General features: G+C 48.0%; 1 protein-coding gene across 1 annotated transcript in view; it reads right to left on the minus strand.

The window, feature by feature from the left end:
* LOC144782452 (laminin subunit beta-1-like) overlaps positions 1–13588 on the minus strand; it is a 385361-nt gene that overhangs the window by 100672 nt on the left and 271101 nt on the right. The window contains exons 20-21 of the mRNA XM_078661828.1: positions 11348–11491; positions 440–671 (exon numbers count right to left, since the gene is read on the minus strand). Coding sequence (XP_078517954.1) covers positions 440–671; positions 11348–11491 — 376 coding nt within the window. The remainder of the gene's footprint in view (positions 1–439; positions 672–11347; positions 11492–13588) is intronic.

Raw genomic sequence — 13588 nt, forward strand, 5'->3', positions numbered from 1 at the left:
TAAGTTTGCCCCTTTTTGCAGCCTCTCTCATGGCCCCTCCCTCATTTACTACTAACTACTAAACTTACATATGTGCGGATCTTCCAATAGAAAAGACAGGAGTGGTGGAGGTGGAGATTTAAACTCACAGGCTTGTGAATTGCATTTTGTAGTAAGTATAATACTGTAGTACTACTTTACGTACTAAAAAACGCAGTTTGTGAATCTGTCTTAACTGTTTCCATTCCCCCGCAATACGCGCACCACTGACAGATTGCACGTATCACGCTGCCTTGTTTTGTCTAGTTATTAAATGTGCAATTAGAGTCCACCATAATACTTCTCTCACCGACCTGAGAAGGAGAAAGCGTAGTTTAGACCCTACGGGGATCTGACCATATCACCTGCAGCTTACATGCATTAACCCACAGCACTTGTTTTCAGCCGACACAACACTCACTTTTCGCAGTGGCGGCCCGTTGTGAAGTCTCGGCAGGCAATGCAGGCACCAGTCCTCCGCTCGCACTCCTCGGAGTGCCCGTTGCACTGGCACGGTCTGCAGTGCGGGAAGCCCCATTGCCCCGGCAGGCACTGGTCGCACTGGCGGCCGGTGGCGCTATGTTGGCAGGGACACTGGCCGGTAGAAGGATTGCAGAACTTGGAGGAGGACCCCTGGAGGTGGCAGCTGCACTCTGAAGGTACAAGCAGAAACATAAACACTTTCACAATCTGCCTTAAAACCCATGCAGACATCATATAATTCATATTAGAACATTGGAATGTGGAGTACTCCATTTCAGAAAATGGAGTGCTCCGAGCTTCTATGGGCCGGTAAAGGCCCGCAGAGCAACATTCCAATGCTGTTTAAACTGATGCACTGGGATGCCCTTGGGTAACCATGCGCTATATAAGTGTGTATTCATTCATTCAAACAAAGGCCTCTTGGAGACCAAGGGAATTTAACCCCATGGCTGCGGCCGGAATTCCGCGCCTGTGCGGGACATTCCGATCGCGGGCGTGGTCATGACAGCTCCCGGCCGTCATCAGCACACGCCCACCGTAACTCATGACGGCCGGGAGCCGTCATCAGCACCAAATGGGTTCAACCCCTCGGGCTCTGAGGCCTTTGTTTCATTTGTTAGAACATTCTGCCCTAATAGCCATCTAGTGACATAATGTTCTAATAGCCTTATAGCCCTTTTTAGCTGGGCTATACCGGCTATAAAAGTTCTGCTCGCTTATTTAACGCTGGAGCAGGCATTTAATAGCCAGTACAGCCCGCTACTGCGAGCTATAAGGCTTCAGTATTTCAGCGATATTGTCCACACCTACAGGCAATAACGGCTGTTAATTACCCTGCACGTAGTTATGGGGCATAGCTGAAGGGAAGGAAGAATAAAAGGAGCAGCCAATTGACGGATTTTGCTGCCTTACGGATAAGGTCAATAAGGCCGTTATCACACTCTCACCCAAAATATGAAGGAAACTATGGAGCACTCTGTGAGTAGGAGCAACTTTTCAACTGACTGTTTAGAGGAAAAACACAGCTCCATCGTTCCTCACCCCCTGCGGATCACAAATGGCAGCCCGGGCTCCTCCACTTGCCTTTGCTGAGAGAAGCCCAATCAGCCAAAGAAAACTGAAAAAGCTTTATTGATGTTTCCATACTTTTCTAAGGCAGATTGGGCTTCCACTGAACAAATGCAAGGAGCCTTCTGTGAACCGGCAGTTCTTGCGAAGAGGCTGAGGGGGCTCTGTGAGGGAATGGAGATGGGTTTCTATACAAACATTCAGGGAAGAGGCTGAAGGGGCGCTGTGGGGGAATGGAGATGTGTTTTCATCCAAACATTCAGCGGAGAGGCTGCTCGTGTTCCTACAGCGCTCCATATTTGTCCACTGCACACGGGGTGTCGGCTGGGCAGTGCCAGACACAGAATGCTCCCTTTCCAGGCATGCAAGTTAAATATGGTCTGCAAAGGGAGCATTCTGATTGGCGGGCTAGCAAATGGTAATGGGTGCTAATGGTAATTGTTGGAGCGACTGATTAAAACTGTTATTCTTTCTTTCTGGTGGAAGGCCTCTTTAGTAATCCATGCTACTGAGAGTCAGACTAGTTTAGGCTGTAACTGTGAGATCGCCTGATAGGCCACCTCCTCCTTCAGGCGCCTCGGCTCCGCCACTATTGGTGCGGCGCATTTACAAAGCGACGCACCATGGGGCAAAAACGCCGCATTGCTGGACTTGCGTCGCAGGCGCGACGCAGCTCCAGCAATGCTCTGGGGGGCCCTATCTATCCAATGCTGCGTCAATCCTTACGCCTGCTTCAAGCAGGCGCAGGGTTTTGATGAAGCATGGGCACAAAAGTGACTGCGTGAAATCTTGTACATTTTTTAGGAAGCGTTCCTGCACTGGAACACTCCCCCCTGCGCAGGAACGCTTCCTTCTGGTGCAGCGGTACAAAAGGGGGTGGTGATGGACGGAGCATCTGAATGGATGTATGACGTTATAACGCATACTATTACAACGCATGCTTTTACAACGCAACTTTTACAACGCAGGATCCATTACAACGAATACCATTACAACGCATTTTTTTACAACGTATATACCTTTACAACGCATACCATTACAACGTAAGTATAGGTAAGTATATAATTTTGTTAAAATATGTAAGTTACTAATTTTAATATAATTTAATTTTATTACATTTTAATTTAATAAAAAAATTTTTTAATTTAATTTAATTTTTAAAAATACCCCTTTACCCAAAAACCCATACATAGCCCTGAACCCTAAAAATACCCCTTTACCCAAAAACCCAAACCTAGCCCTGAACCCTAAAAATACCCCTTTACCCAAAAACCCATACCTAGCCCTGAACCCTAAAAATACCCCTTTACCCAAAAACCCAAACCTAGCCCTGACCCCTAAAAATACCCCTTTACCCAAAAACCCAAACCTAGCCCTGAACCCTAAAAATACCCCTTTACCCAAAAACCCAAACCTAGCCCTGAACCATAAAAATACCCCTTTACCCAACGACCCATACCTAGCCCTGAACCCTAAAAATACCCCTTTACCCAAAAACCCAAACCTAGCCCTGAACCCTAAAAATACCCCTTTACCCAAAAACCCAAACCTAGCCCTGAACCCTAAAAATACCCCTTTACCCAAAAACCCAAACCTAGCCCTGAACCCTAAAAATACCCCTTTACCCAAAAACCCAAACCTAGCCCTGAACCCTAAAAATACCCCTTTACCCAAAAACCCATACCTAGCCCTGAACCCTAAAAATACCCCTTTACCCAAAAACCCAAACCTAGCCCTGAACCCTAAAAATACCCCTTTACCCAAAAACCCATACCTAGCCCTGAACCGTAAAAATACCCCTTTACCCAAAACCCCAAACCTAGCCCTGAACCCTAAAAATACCCCTTTACCCCAAAACCCTACTTACCTATACTTACGTTGTAATGGTATGCGTTGTAAAAGTATATGCGTTGTAAAAAAATGCGTTGTAATGGTATTCGTTGTAATGGATCATGCGTTGTAAAAATTTCGTTGTAAAAGTCATGCGTTGTAAAAGTTGCGTTGTAACGGGTGTATACCCATCTGAATCAATCAAAAACTCACACCCAGTCAAAATATCTGGGTTTGATCCATCACCGTTCTTTAGCCCACTCTGCCACCCCAGTTCAGACATGGCTATATGCAAATCAGTCTGACCCTGTGCCTCATGGGAACAGTCCAGCCCGAACTGCCAAGCCATGCCTTCCCTGGACCGGAAACAAGCTTCCGGGGACCGGTTTCTGGCATTCCAGCCGTCTTCAGCCCGGCTTGCTTGAATCCAGTGGCAAAGTGAGCAAGGGACTCACGTCTGAGCATACCCTGCCACACTTATGGTGGCCAAAAGCGGTACAAAAGGGGGTGGTGATGGACGGAGCATCTGAATCAATCAAACACTCACACCCAGTCAAAAGATCTGGGTTTGATCCATCACCGTTCTTTAGACCACTCTGCCACCCCAGTTCAGACATGGCTATATGCAAATCAGTCTGACCCTGTGCCTCATGGGAACAGTCCAGCCCGAACTGCCAAGCCATGCCTTCCCTGGACCGGAAACTAGCTTCCGAGGACCAGTTTCTGGCATTCCAGACGTCTTCAGCCCGGCTTGCTTGAATCCAGTGGCAAAGTGAGCAAGGGACTCACGTCTGAGCATACCCTGCCACACTTATGGTGGCCAAAAGCGGTACAAAAGGGGGTGGTGATGGACTGAGCATCTGAATCAATCAAACACTCACACCCAGTCAAAAGATCTGGGTTTGATCCATCACCGTTCTTTAGCCCACTCTGCGACCCCAGTTCAGACATGGCTGTAATGCAAATCAGTCTGACCCTGTGCCTCACGGCAACAGTCCAGCCCAAACTGCCAAGCCATGCCTTCCCTGGACCGGAAACAAGCTTCCGAGGACCGGTTTCTGGCATTCCATTCTGTAATTTTTGCAATTTTCACCCCGAGTGGGCTGGGTATGCTCAGACGTGAGTCCCAGGCTCTCCACACCACTGGAGTCAAGCTATCCAGGCTGATGAAGGCTGATAGCCAGAAACCGGTCCTTGGATGCTTGATTCCGGTCTGGGAAAGACATGGCTTGGTAGTTCGGGCTGGACTGTTCCCATGAGGCACAGGGTCAGAGCTGATTTGCATATAGCCAGTGTCTAACCCAGGGTGGTGTGGAGTGCAAAAAAACATGGATTTAGGCCCAGATCCTTGTACTGGGGTGAATGTATGACATTGTTCTACATTCTGTCCATCAACTGTGTTTTTTTGCAATCCTTCTGGCGCAGGGCTTTACAACGTGACGCATCTCCCAGATGTGTCACGTTGTAAATACCCCGCACCATGTGGCATCTTTTGCGCCGCCGCTGCATCACAAAAGTGACGCAACGGCGGCGTAAAAGAGGCGCAAGGGGCTTGTAAATCCGCCCCTCGGATTTAAAGGGGTCATTCGTCACAATAGATCTCACAACCCAAGCTGACGTCATCAAACAAGCCAGCATTCTGTAGTGCTTATTGGTGGTGAGTGTTAGCGACGCAGGACTGAGAGGGGAGGGACCTTGTTTTTCTCCTCAATGGATGACGTCTTTAAAGTAGAGGGGCGCGCGGCTCCATTGTATTGATGTTGATAAGAAATGCTTCTGCGCAGCTGTTTGTGAATAAGCCTCTAAAATGAATAATAAACAGGCCGAACTTGCAGAATGTACGCGCAGCTCAAACTCCCAGCGACGCGCTAAGTCTGGAGTATAAACATTCCTTGTGAAGGAGTGACATCTAGTGGCCATTTCAGGGAAAACTCGCTTACTTTAGGTTGGGTTTATAGCAGAGAACACAAATGTTACCGCATGTATGAATTAGCACTGGTACAGCTGATGAGATTGTTCTTCGTATAATACCCGCACAATCTGAATTATGCCACACAGAGGACCACAACAATACATGAAAACGTTCCATACACACCGGGCAACCCGCTTACAGACAGCACTATCAATACAAACACGGCACCGAGGAGCATGTCACAGACAGACACCTGTGCACAGAGCGACATAGACACAGGCCCTCGGGAGCACAGACTCACTTACACACATGCACACAGCCAAAACATATACAGGTGCTCATGCACACAAAGACCAACAACTATACCGACGTCCAGGCACACACTGCAACAACAAATAATTTACACAAGAATCACACAATGCACAGATAACAAACATACATCCAATGGGTGTCATAGAAAGCAACTTACATGCACACACCTGTGCACACACGGCAGCACGTATATAATACCCAAGCATACAGACATGCTAATTGATAAACATGCAGAACACATACCGGCATCCCTGCACGGAGACCAACAGACGTGCAAACCCCCACACCATGCTCTAAGGTCAACATACAATCACACAGGCAGACAAAAAATACATAGACATCCACATACACACAAATACACACACACACACCACCACCACCACAATCTGCTTTAGCAAAGCTCCTTTTTTGACAGTTTGCAAAGATCCATCACACAACACTGCTCCAGGGAGGAAGGCGGGAGCTTCCACAAAGGTTAGGGGTCATCAGCATAAGTGAAGATGTTGATCCCAATAGTGTTAACTAATCTCAAGATGCACAGGGGATAGTTCTGTGTTAGCTACACACTATTGATTCTCTCTGAACTTCGAACATACTGAGGGTAATGAACAGGAGGCTGTTTGCTTTTCCATCATTTTTGGAAGGTTTTCTGAGACAGATCTTGGATTTCTGGGTGGAATGGGAGACACACAATCTTTTCAAATATGTGCTCCAATGGCTACTAAGCACCAGGAGCATCTCACCTGCTTCCATGAACAATCAAAGCCCACCAAGCACTTCTCCAACACAGCAGTGATCATCCAATGCAGCCATATTTAAATCCTAACTATCAGACCATCGCCTCCATCAGCCAGTGTTGCGCTACTCAGTAGGTGGGGGTGCAGTCGGGCCCCTAGATCACAGGAGCATCTGTCTGAGGGTGTTGCATTCCTCTTGGGGAGGGAAAGTCCTTCTCAGGGGGTGGTATTTCGTCTGGTTCTATGGACTGTGCAGCAACAGTTGAGTTGGGTGCCTGTTTTTCTTTCTGCATGCTAACGCACGGGAAAGGTTGTGAATTCTGTGGGCCCTTCTCACCACCATGTTCTGTTTAAAGGCTGTGTGAGGGCAAATCACTTCTATCCATTCACAACCTTACCTTGGAAACTTCTTTTGGGGATTCTGGGTCCATGCTTGTACGCAATATGGTTTCATTCTCTGTTTGTGCTGTCCATGAATCAAGAAATGACACAATGTGTCTTTTCCAATCAAATTTGGCCTCATCGGCTAATACCTGGTACATGAGTACTCCAATCCGTCATGGCGGATCACTTCCTGCTTCTACTCGGTCTTCATTTCCTGTTTCTTGCTATTTAAGAAGCAGGAAAATCAGTACCATACATCACAAATACTCTGGAAACTGATGATAGTTTTCCCCTTCTGATTACTTTGCCTTGTTTCCTATTTCTCCTGTCCACAGGACCCTAGTTCTCTTTAGGGAGTTTCTTTGGAATCCTGCTCCAGCTGAATCCAGTGTTCATCTACTCCAGTCCGGGGTTTGTGGTTGCCAGGCTGTTTTCTCCTTGGATTCTCCTGCCTCACTGGAGTCCTTTTATGCTGCTTGGCTTCCCCCTCCATTTACAGCCCCTACAGAGGGACGCCTCTTCCATGTGATATTCAGAATGGTTAAGCCACAGTGCCACACAGTGGCTGCAGGAAGGAGCCAGCGTTACTTTTGGCAGCCATGGTTGAGAGAAGAAGGACCGACCATTTCGCCCAGAAGTTAGTAGCCAGCGTAAATAAGGTCTTGAGTTATTTGCCCATTCCGCCTTCTGGACTCTTCCAGACTCCTCTTCAAGCTCACTGCAAACTCTCTCCCTCAGCTTCTCTGCAGCGACTTTTGAGCTCAGACTTGTACCACTGCAGAACTCTAGTTCTACCGCACGATCCTTGAACTGCAACTTCAAATATCATCACTTAGGGCCCAATTATGAGTCTGGTGGTCCGAGGACCGCCAGACTCGTGATGGCACGGCTGTGGCAGTTCCAGCCACTGCCGCAATAGAGGGCCTACCGCCGGATTATGACTCAGGCAGTCAGACCGCCCTGGGACCGCCGGCTCGCCCAGGGAACAGCCAATCCCTGTTCCAGGAGCGGCGGTCAGTTGCAGCAATATGCTTGGTGTGGACCGTGACGGTCATACCAAGCATATTACAAGTTTCCTCTCCGCCAGGCTTTTCATTGCAGTTCCACCGCTATGAAAAGCCTGGCAGAGAGGAAACAAAGGGGTCCCCACTGTGCCACCGCATGTACATGGACACAGGGGGCATAACGTGCCCCCTGTGTGCAGGGCCGGACTGGCCGTACCGGGCACCGGGCAATCCCCCGGTGCGCCGCACGGGTGGGGGCCGGTTTTGGACCACTGGGGGCCGGTTTTGCAGCATAGCTGCAAAATCGGCCCTGCAACAAAACCAGCCGAAAACCGGTCCCGGCAAAGAGCCCGGCGGCATCCCCAAGCCCGCCCGGTGTGGGGGGGGAAAATGGGGAGGGGGGGTCGGACATGCACTTTGCCAGGACCGGTTTTGGTTCCCAGTCCGGCCCTGCCTGTGTGCATGCACATAGGTTCCTGCACAGCATGGACTTTCAAGCCTATGCCGTGAAGGAACCTTGTCAAGCGATCCCATTGTGGTGGCTTTTTAAAAGGCACCGCCGCCTTTGAAAGCGCACCGCAGGGGGGACCACCACGCCGCCCGCCCGCCAGATCACTGAAAAGTAGTAAAGTAGGAAGACAAATAAGGTTGAACTATTGTGCCCTGTTCCAGATTGTTGATGCTTAAACTCCCTCTAGTGGCAATACTGAAATTAGCCATCTTCAGTACTTCCTATGTTTGTGATTACAGCCAGTAAATTACATTACACTTTAAACTATCCACTAAATCGATCCTCATATCTGCTTCTTTGAGCACATTTTTTTCCAAAGCTTACCAGGGTGACCAAGCCTGCCACCTCTCTAGGCATCATGCAGTGTTTCACATTCCAGATTGTCACTCTTCCCAGATTCCTCCTCCCTCCTCCCCCCAGAGTTTCACCTCAGTTCTAGCTTCAGTCACACTCACTGAAACTGGTAGTTCATCTAAAAGCAGGACTGACTCTAAGTTTTCCCAATTCTCACCCTAGCACTCAGTGTACCACACTTGACACCTCGTAAACAGTTGCATGTTTCAAAAATCCCCAAATTTGCATCCATTCACTTCTATGACAAATTGCAATCATCCGACACACTACTCGCCCCCGTGAACTCAGGCACCAAAAAAGTGCATAGGCATAAAATGCACCTACAGCCATACCACCCTGAAAGCACCTGATCTTGTCTGTCATATGCATCAAATGCACCTATACAAACACATACTGCTGATAGCGTGGTATCCAAGAAAACCGACAATTAAAACAGGGTGGAGTAACTTATGAAAATAAATAAAACAGGAGCACTGATTGGTAGACAAGAAACAGCGGGGAGATAGACAGCCAATAAAAACAAGCGAACCAAGATAAATCAAAGAGTGGCGCTTTCTCAGGGGGCTATCTGCTTGCAGATATATATAGGGTCAGGCAGCAAAGAGAGCGGTGAGTTAGGACAGTGAGAGAGAGAATAAAGCCAGTGGGCAGGAAGTACAGGGGATCCTGTGCAGAGGCAGGAGGTTCCTGAGATGAGAAATCTTCATGGGCACGTCGAGCCACCTAACCACTTACCTTCCTGCCTTTTCCGGCACAAAAGTTACCACTTGTTATTGGTAAGGCGGCTTAAAATGGTTGGGTAGAAGGACACCTTCTTGGGGACGGGTTTAAAATGAATTCTAGTTCACTCATTGGCTAATCATATTCTCTCCCCTCACCTTGATGGTTAACCCCAGAAGAGGAAACCCTGGTCAAGGTGGTTCCCTGTTCCCAGCAAGCGATGAGGTACCCGGTGGGTCCTGATAGCAGATGACACTGGAGAAAAGAATGGACACCAAGATGTTGGAACACAAAGAAGAGGATGGAGCAACCCTTTGATATAGGTGTGGCCTTGATCAGCTGCAGTCCAATCAAGGATGAAAGAGAGAGGAAAATAGGAGGGGCCGAACACGCAGTTAACCAACTTACACAAGCGTATGGGGGACACGGAGTATTTTTTTATGCCCCACATAGCTACATTCATCCAAAGTCTAGAGGGACCTATACTGGTGCCCTAAAGCCTGACCTGATGAGAGTGCATTCTTACTCTCCAGTAAGAAGGGAAAGGGGGAGAAGAGGGTGGATGGATAGGAAGGGGGCATAAGAGTGCCTTCTTGCTTGCAGTAGGAGGTACCCAGCCCAGGTCCCTGACACTTTGATGCTCTAGAAGAAACCAACCATGTTCGACACTATGGACCTGATTTAACCCCTCGGCTGCGGGGCCGATTCCCCCGCTGTGCTGGGGGGAGGGGGGCGCGCACAGAGCCCAGGTGCTCATGACGAGCTCAGCTCGCCATGAGCCATGTTTCTCGTGTGCTTATGATGAGCTGAGCTCGTTATGACCACGCCGTTCCTTAGAACGTTCAGCACAGCAGGGGAATTAGCCCGGCGTGAGCTCAGCTCGTCATGAGCACACGAGAACCGTGGCTCATGACGAGCTGAGCTCATCATGAGCGTCGGAGGGATTAAAGTTGTCAGACTGGGTACTCTGTCACAAACATAACAGAATAACCTGCCACCAAACCCTTTGTCCGCCCGCTCTACTCTGAGATAGTTATACGATGGGGGTTTTCCATAGGCTCTGACATTGGAAAGCGTTCTCCGATGCGCTGATGTAGTAGGGGCCATTAGAGGAAGGACATCAGACCATCCACCATATTTAGGAGAGGGTGAGATGCCCTTTTTTCTGTCCTGTTTTGGGACAAAATAGTTTGGTGTGAGGCTGCTTAGAAGACAGTGGCCAGCACCAAATCTTCAGTGCCTTCACAGGAGCCGCGGTGGCTGTGGCTCCTATGAATGCACATAGATCACCCGTGGGTCGGCGGTGATCTCTAAATATGGCAGTCCTCAGTCTGTCAGAGTGGCAGAAGTACTGTCCTCTGTCACCTTGACGGACACAGTAAATACCACCATATACCAAATCGGGCTCTTAGTCTCAAGCTATTAGAAGTTAACGGAAGGACTTGGGCCAAGAGGACTTTCCTCTAAGCGTGATGACACCAACGTTGAAGCTATTGTGCACATCCGATGGTTAGTGACTGGAAAAAGTGAGGTCTTAAGGATTTTTTATTCCCTCTGTGTTTGACCTTAAGCAAAATTCCTTGCTAGAACCCAGCTGGAAAGGGAATCTTAAAGTGATTTGTCTGACGGTCAGGCAACACACAGAGGCATGCATACAAATACACTGACAAAAATCATATAAATGCCCATAGAGTGACAGATAACAAGCATATAACTGTACATGCACAGTGATGTGGAATGAAACATATATAGGCATGTGGGTGCATAGCTGAAAGGGTTCATGAGTGTGGCATTGATGTCTTGATTGAAGGAGTGAAGATGTGGATATAAAGTATTACAAATAAATGATTTTGTGTTTACTATGTTCACAATTTGACTTGTTTGTGTTTGTGTTCTTTGAAGGAGTCTAATGTGGTTTCTATGTTTACACTTTACTACAGTCTTTGTATCAATATCAGTTACATCCTACAGGTCACTGGTTTCTAATGTTTCTGTGAGCTACATTAACACTTACGACTGCAGCCAAATGGGCCAAACCCGTAGGTGCCCGGGGCGCACTGGTCACAACGGCGTCCAATGACATTGGGTTTACATTTGCACTGCCCACCCAGGCGGTCACAGACAGCGCTGGTGGATCCTTGCAGGTCACACTGGCACGCTGCAAGAAATCAACATGACAACACATTTTTAGCATTCAGTATCCACCACAGATTATGTTAGCTACATACATGTACAAATGAATACCTGTTACGAACAACATGCACAAATTCGTTCAAACATTTTTGGGCAGATTCTGACACCACTTTGCACACTAAGGGGCATATTAGCAAGGAAGTGGCGGAGAGAGGCGTTAGCCTTCTTGGCTTAACGTCTCTCACCACCACTTCGGAAACACGAGGCTGCACCATATTATCAAGGATATGGTGCAGCCTGGCGTTTCCCCCTGTGATGGCGCTAAGTTTTACAATTTAGCGCCCACGCACGCACCTTTGCACCTGAGTGCAAGGGTGTCTGCAAGCAGGTAGGTTTGTTTATGTACAGGAAGGTGTTCCTTCCTGCACATAAACAAACCTTAAATTCCAGTTTGTGACTTATGTGTGTGCTGCTTCATGCAGCACACATGTAAGTTACAAAATGGCATTTAAAAACATTTAGCTTTTTCCATGTGTGCTGCACAAGGCAGCACACATGGAAAAAGCAAAAAAGAGAAGAAATAAAAGCTTTTCTCCTCTTTTTGCCATCTTAAGACCAGGATTTTCCTGGTCTTAAGTTCGGCACTGCAACCTATTATCACGGCCCTTGATAATAGGTGACAGTGTCGAATTCAATGGGTTTTGAGGTGGAAAGCCTCTACGTCACAAAAAGTGACATTGTGGTGGTGATAGGGGCTTGATAATGTGCCCCTAAGTAGGCAGGAATTTTTGTAGTGTGTTTGTAGCCTATGTAGGGGTGGAGGTTATCCAACATGGCTTGTCTTCTCAGACACTGAATTAAACATATAAGCAGAGCATATAAAACTTACATTTATGACAGGTATACCACACTGGACTCCCTAATCAATATTCTGCAGTGCATGTCACGTACATGGGCATGAGATGGGGTTGCGCACTAGCCCATGGCTCTCAGCATGCCCATTGTGGCAGCTTTTTTTTCTTGCTTGTGCTTATTAAATGAAACATACTTATTTGTTAGCAAAGCAACTCGACTCTGGTGGGCATCCATGGTGCTGAGCCAGTTTGACCTGAAACTCCCATCAGATCAGGGTTGTGTCCGATGGGAGTCTACGTCATGTAGACATGTGCGCCCGCGGCTTTTGAGAGATGAAAAGAATGGACTCCTGCAAGTCATGTGAATCTCACTTTAATCGCTGAAGTTCAACACTACCGTCAAGCAACCCACCAATGTATCATGCTTGGCTCTTTCCTGTCCAACCCCCTTCAGTATTCTACAACTCCTTATGCCTTCGTCTTGTACTGCCGTATCATCCCGCCTCCACTCTGTTACCAGGTTCCTCATGAGTTACCACCACCCCTGTTCCCTTGGACCTGGCACATTCAGGTTGTTTAATGGGATGTGATAAACATTGGATGCACTGAGATACATGGGGGCTTATCTACAAGCCCCATGCACAGCTGGTATGTCACTTTTTCCCATATTAAACGTGACGCACCAGCGGTGCAATGTGCTTGTAAATAAGCTCCATAAACTGTGGGGCATATTTACGAGGCCTCGCGTCAAGTGGTACATGCATGATGCAAAGCCCCAAGTCATATTTATGAAGCCACGCAAAGCCACTTGGCGTGGCTTGCGTAATTCTGTGCTGCGTAAATCACTGTGTTGCCTTAGTCTTTGCAAGGGAGGCATTCTATGGGCTTTGCGGTGGGTGTTCTCACACAACTCCAATGGTTTTTGACGCATTACCAGATTTACAAGGGCGTGTAAACCTGGGAATGCATTTAAATCTTACACCTCCCAGTGGGGCGTAACAAGGAGAAATATGTTTATTGCTCCTTGTATTTCCCTCTTTTTATGTGCGCTGCACTCGGCAGCACACATAGAAAGAGCAAAACGCCCCCATGGATTGATATTGTGCCCCTTCCTGCATAAACCAATCCCAACTGTAAGACATGCACTCAGGTCTGGAACTGCAACATGGTGGAAGGGTGCCTACGCTGGTGCTAGGCTGGCGAAAGAACACCAGCGCAGGGAGGAAGGACAGGAATGCACGTACTGGCACATTCCTGGCCTTTCCCTT

The sequence above is a fragment of the Lissotriton helveticus genome, chromosome 9, assembly GCF_964261635.1.
Source record: "Lissotriton helveticus chromosome 9, aLisHel1.1, whole genome shotgun sequence".
Classification (NCBI taxonomy): Eukaryota; Metazoa; Chordata; class Amphibia; order Caudata; family Salamandridae; genus Lissotriton; species Lissotriton helveticus.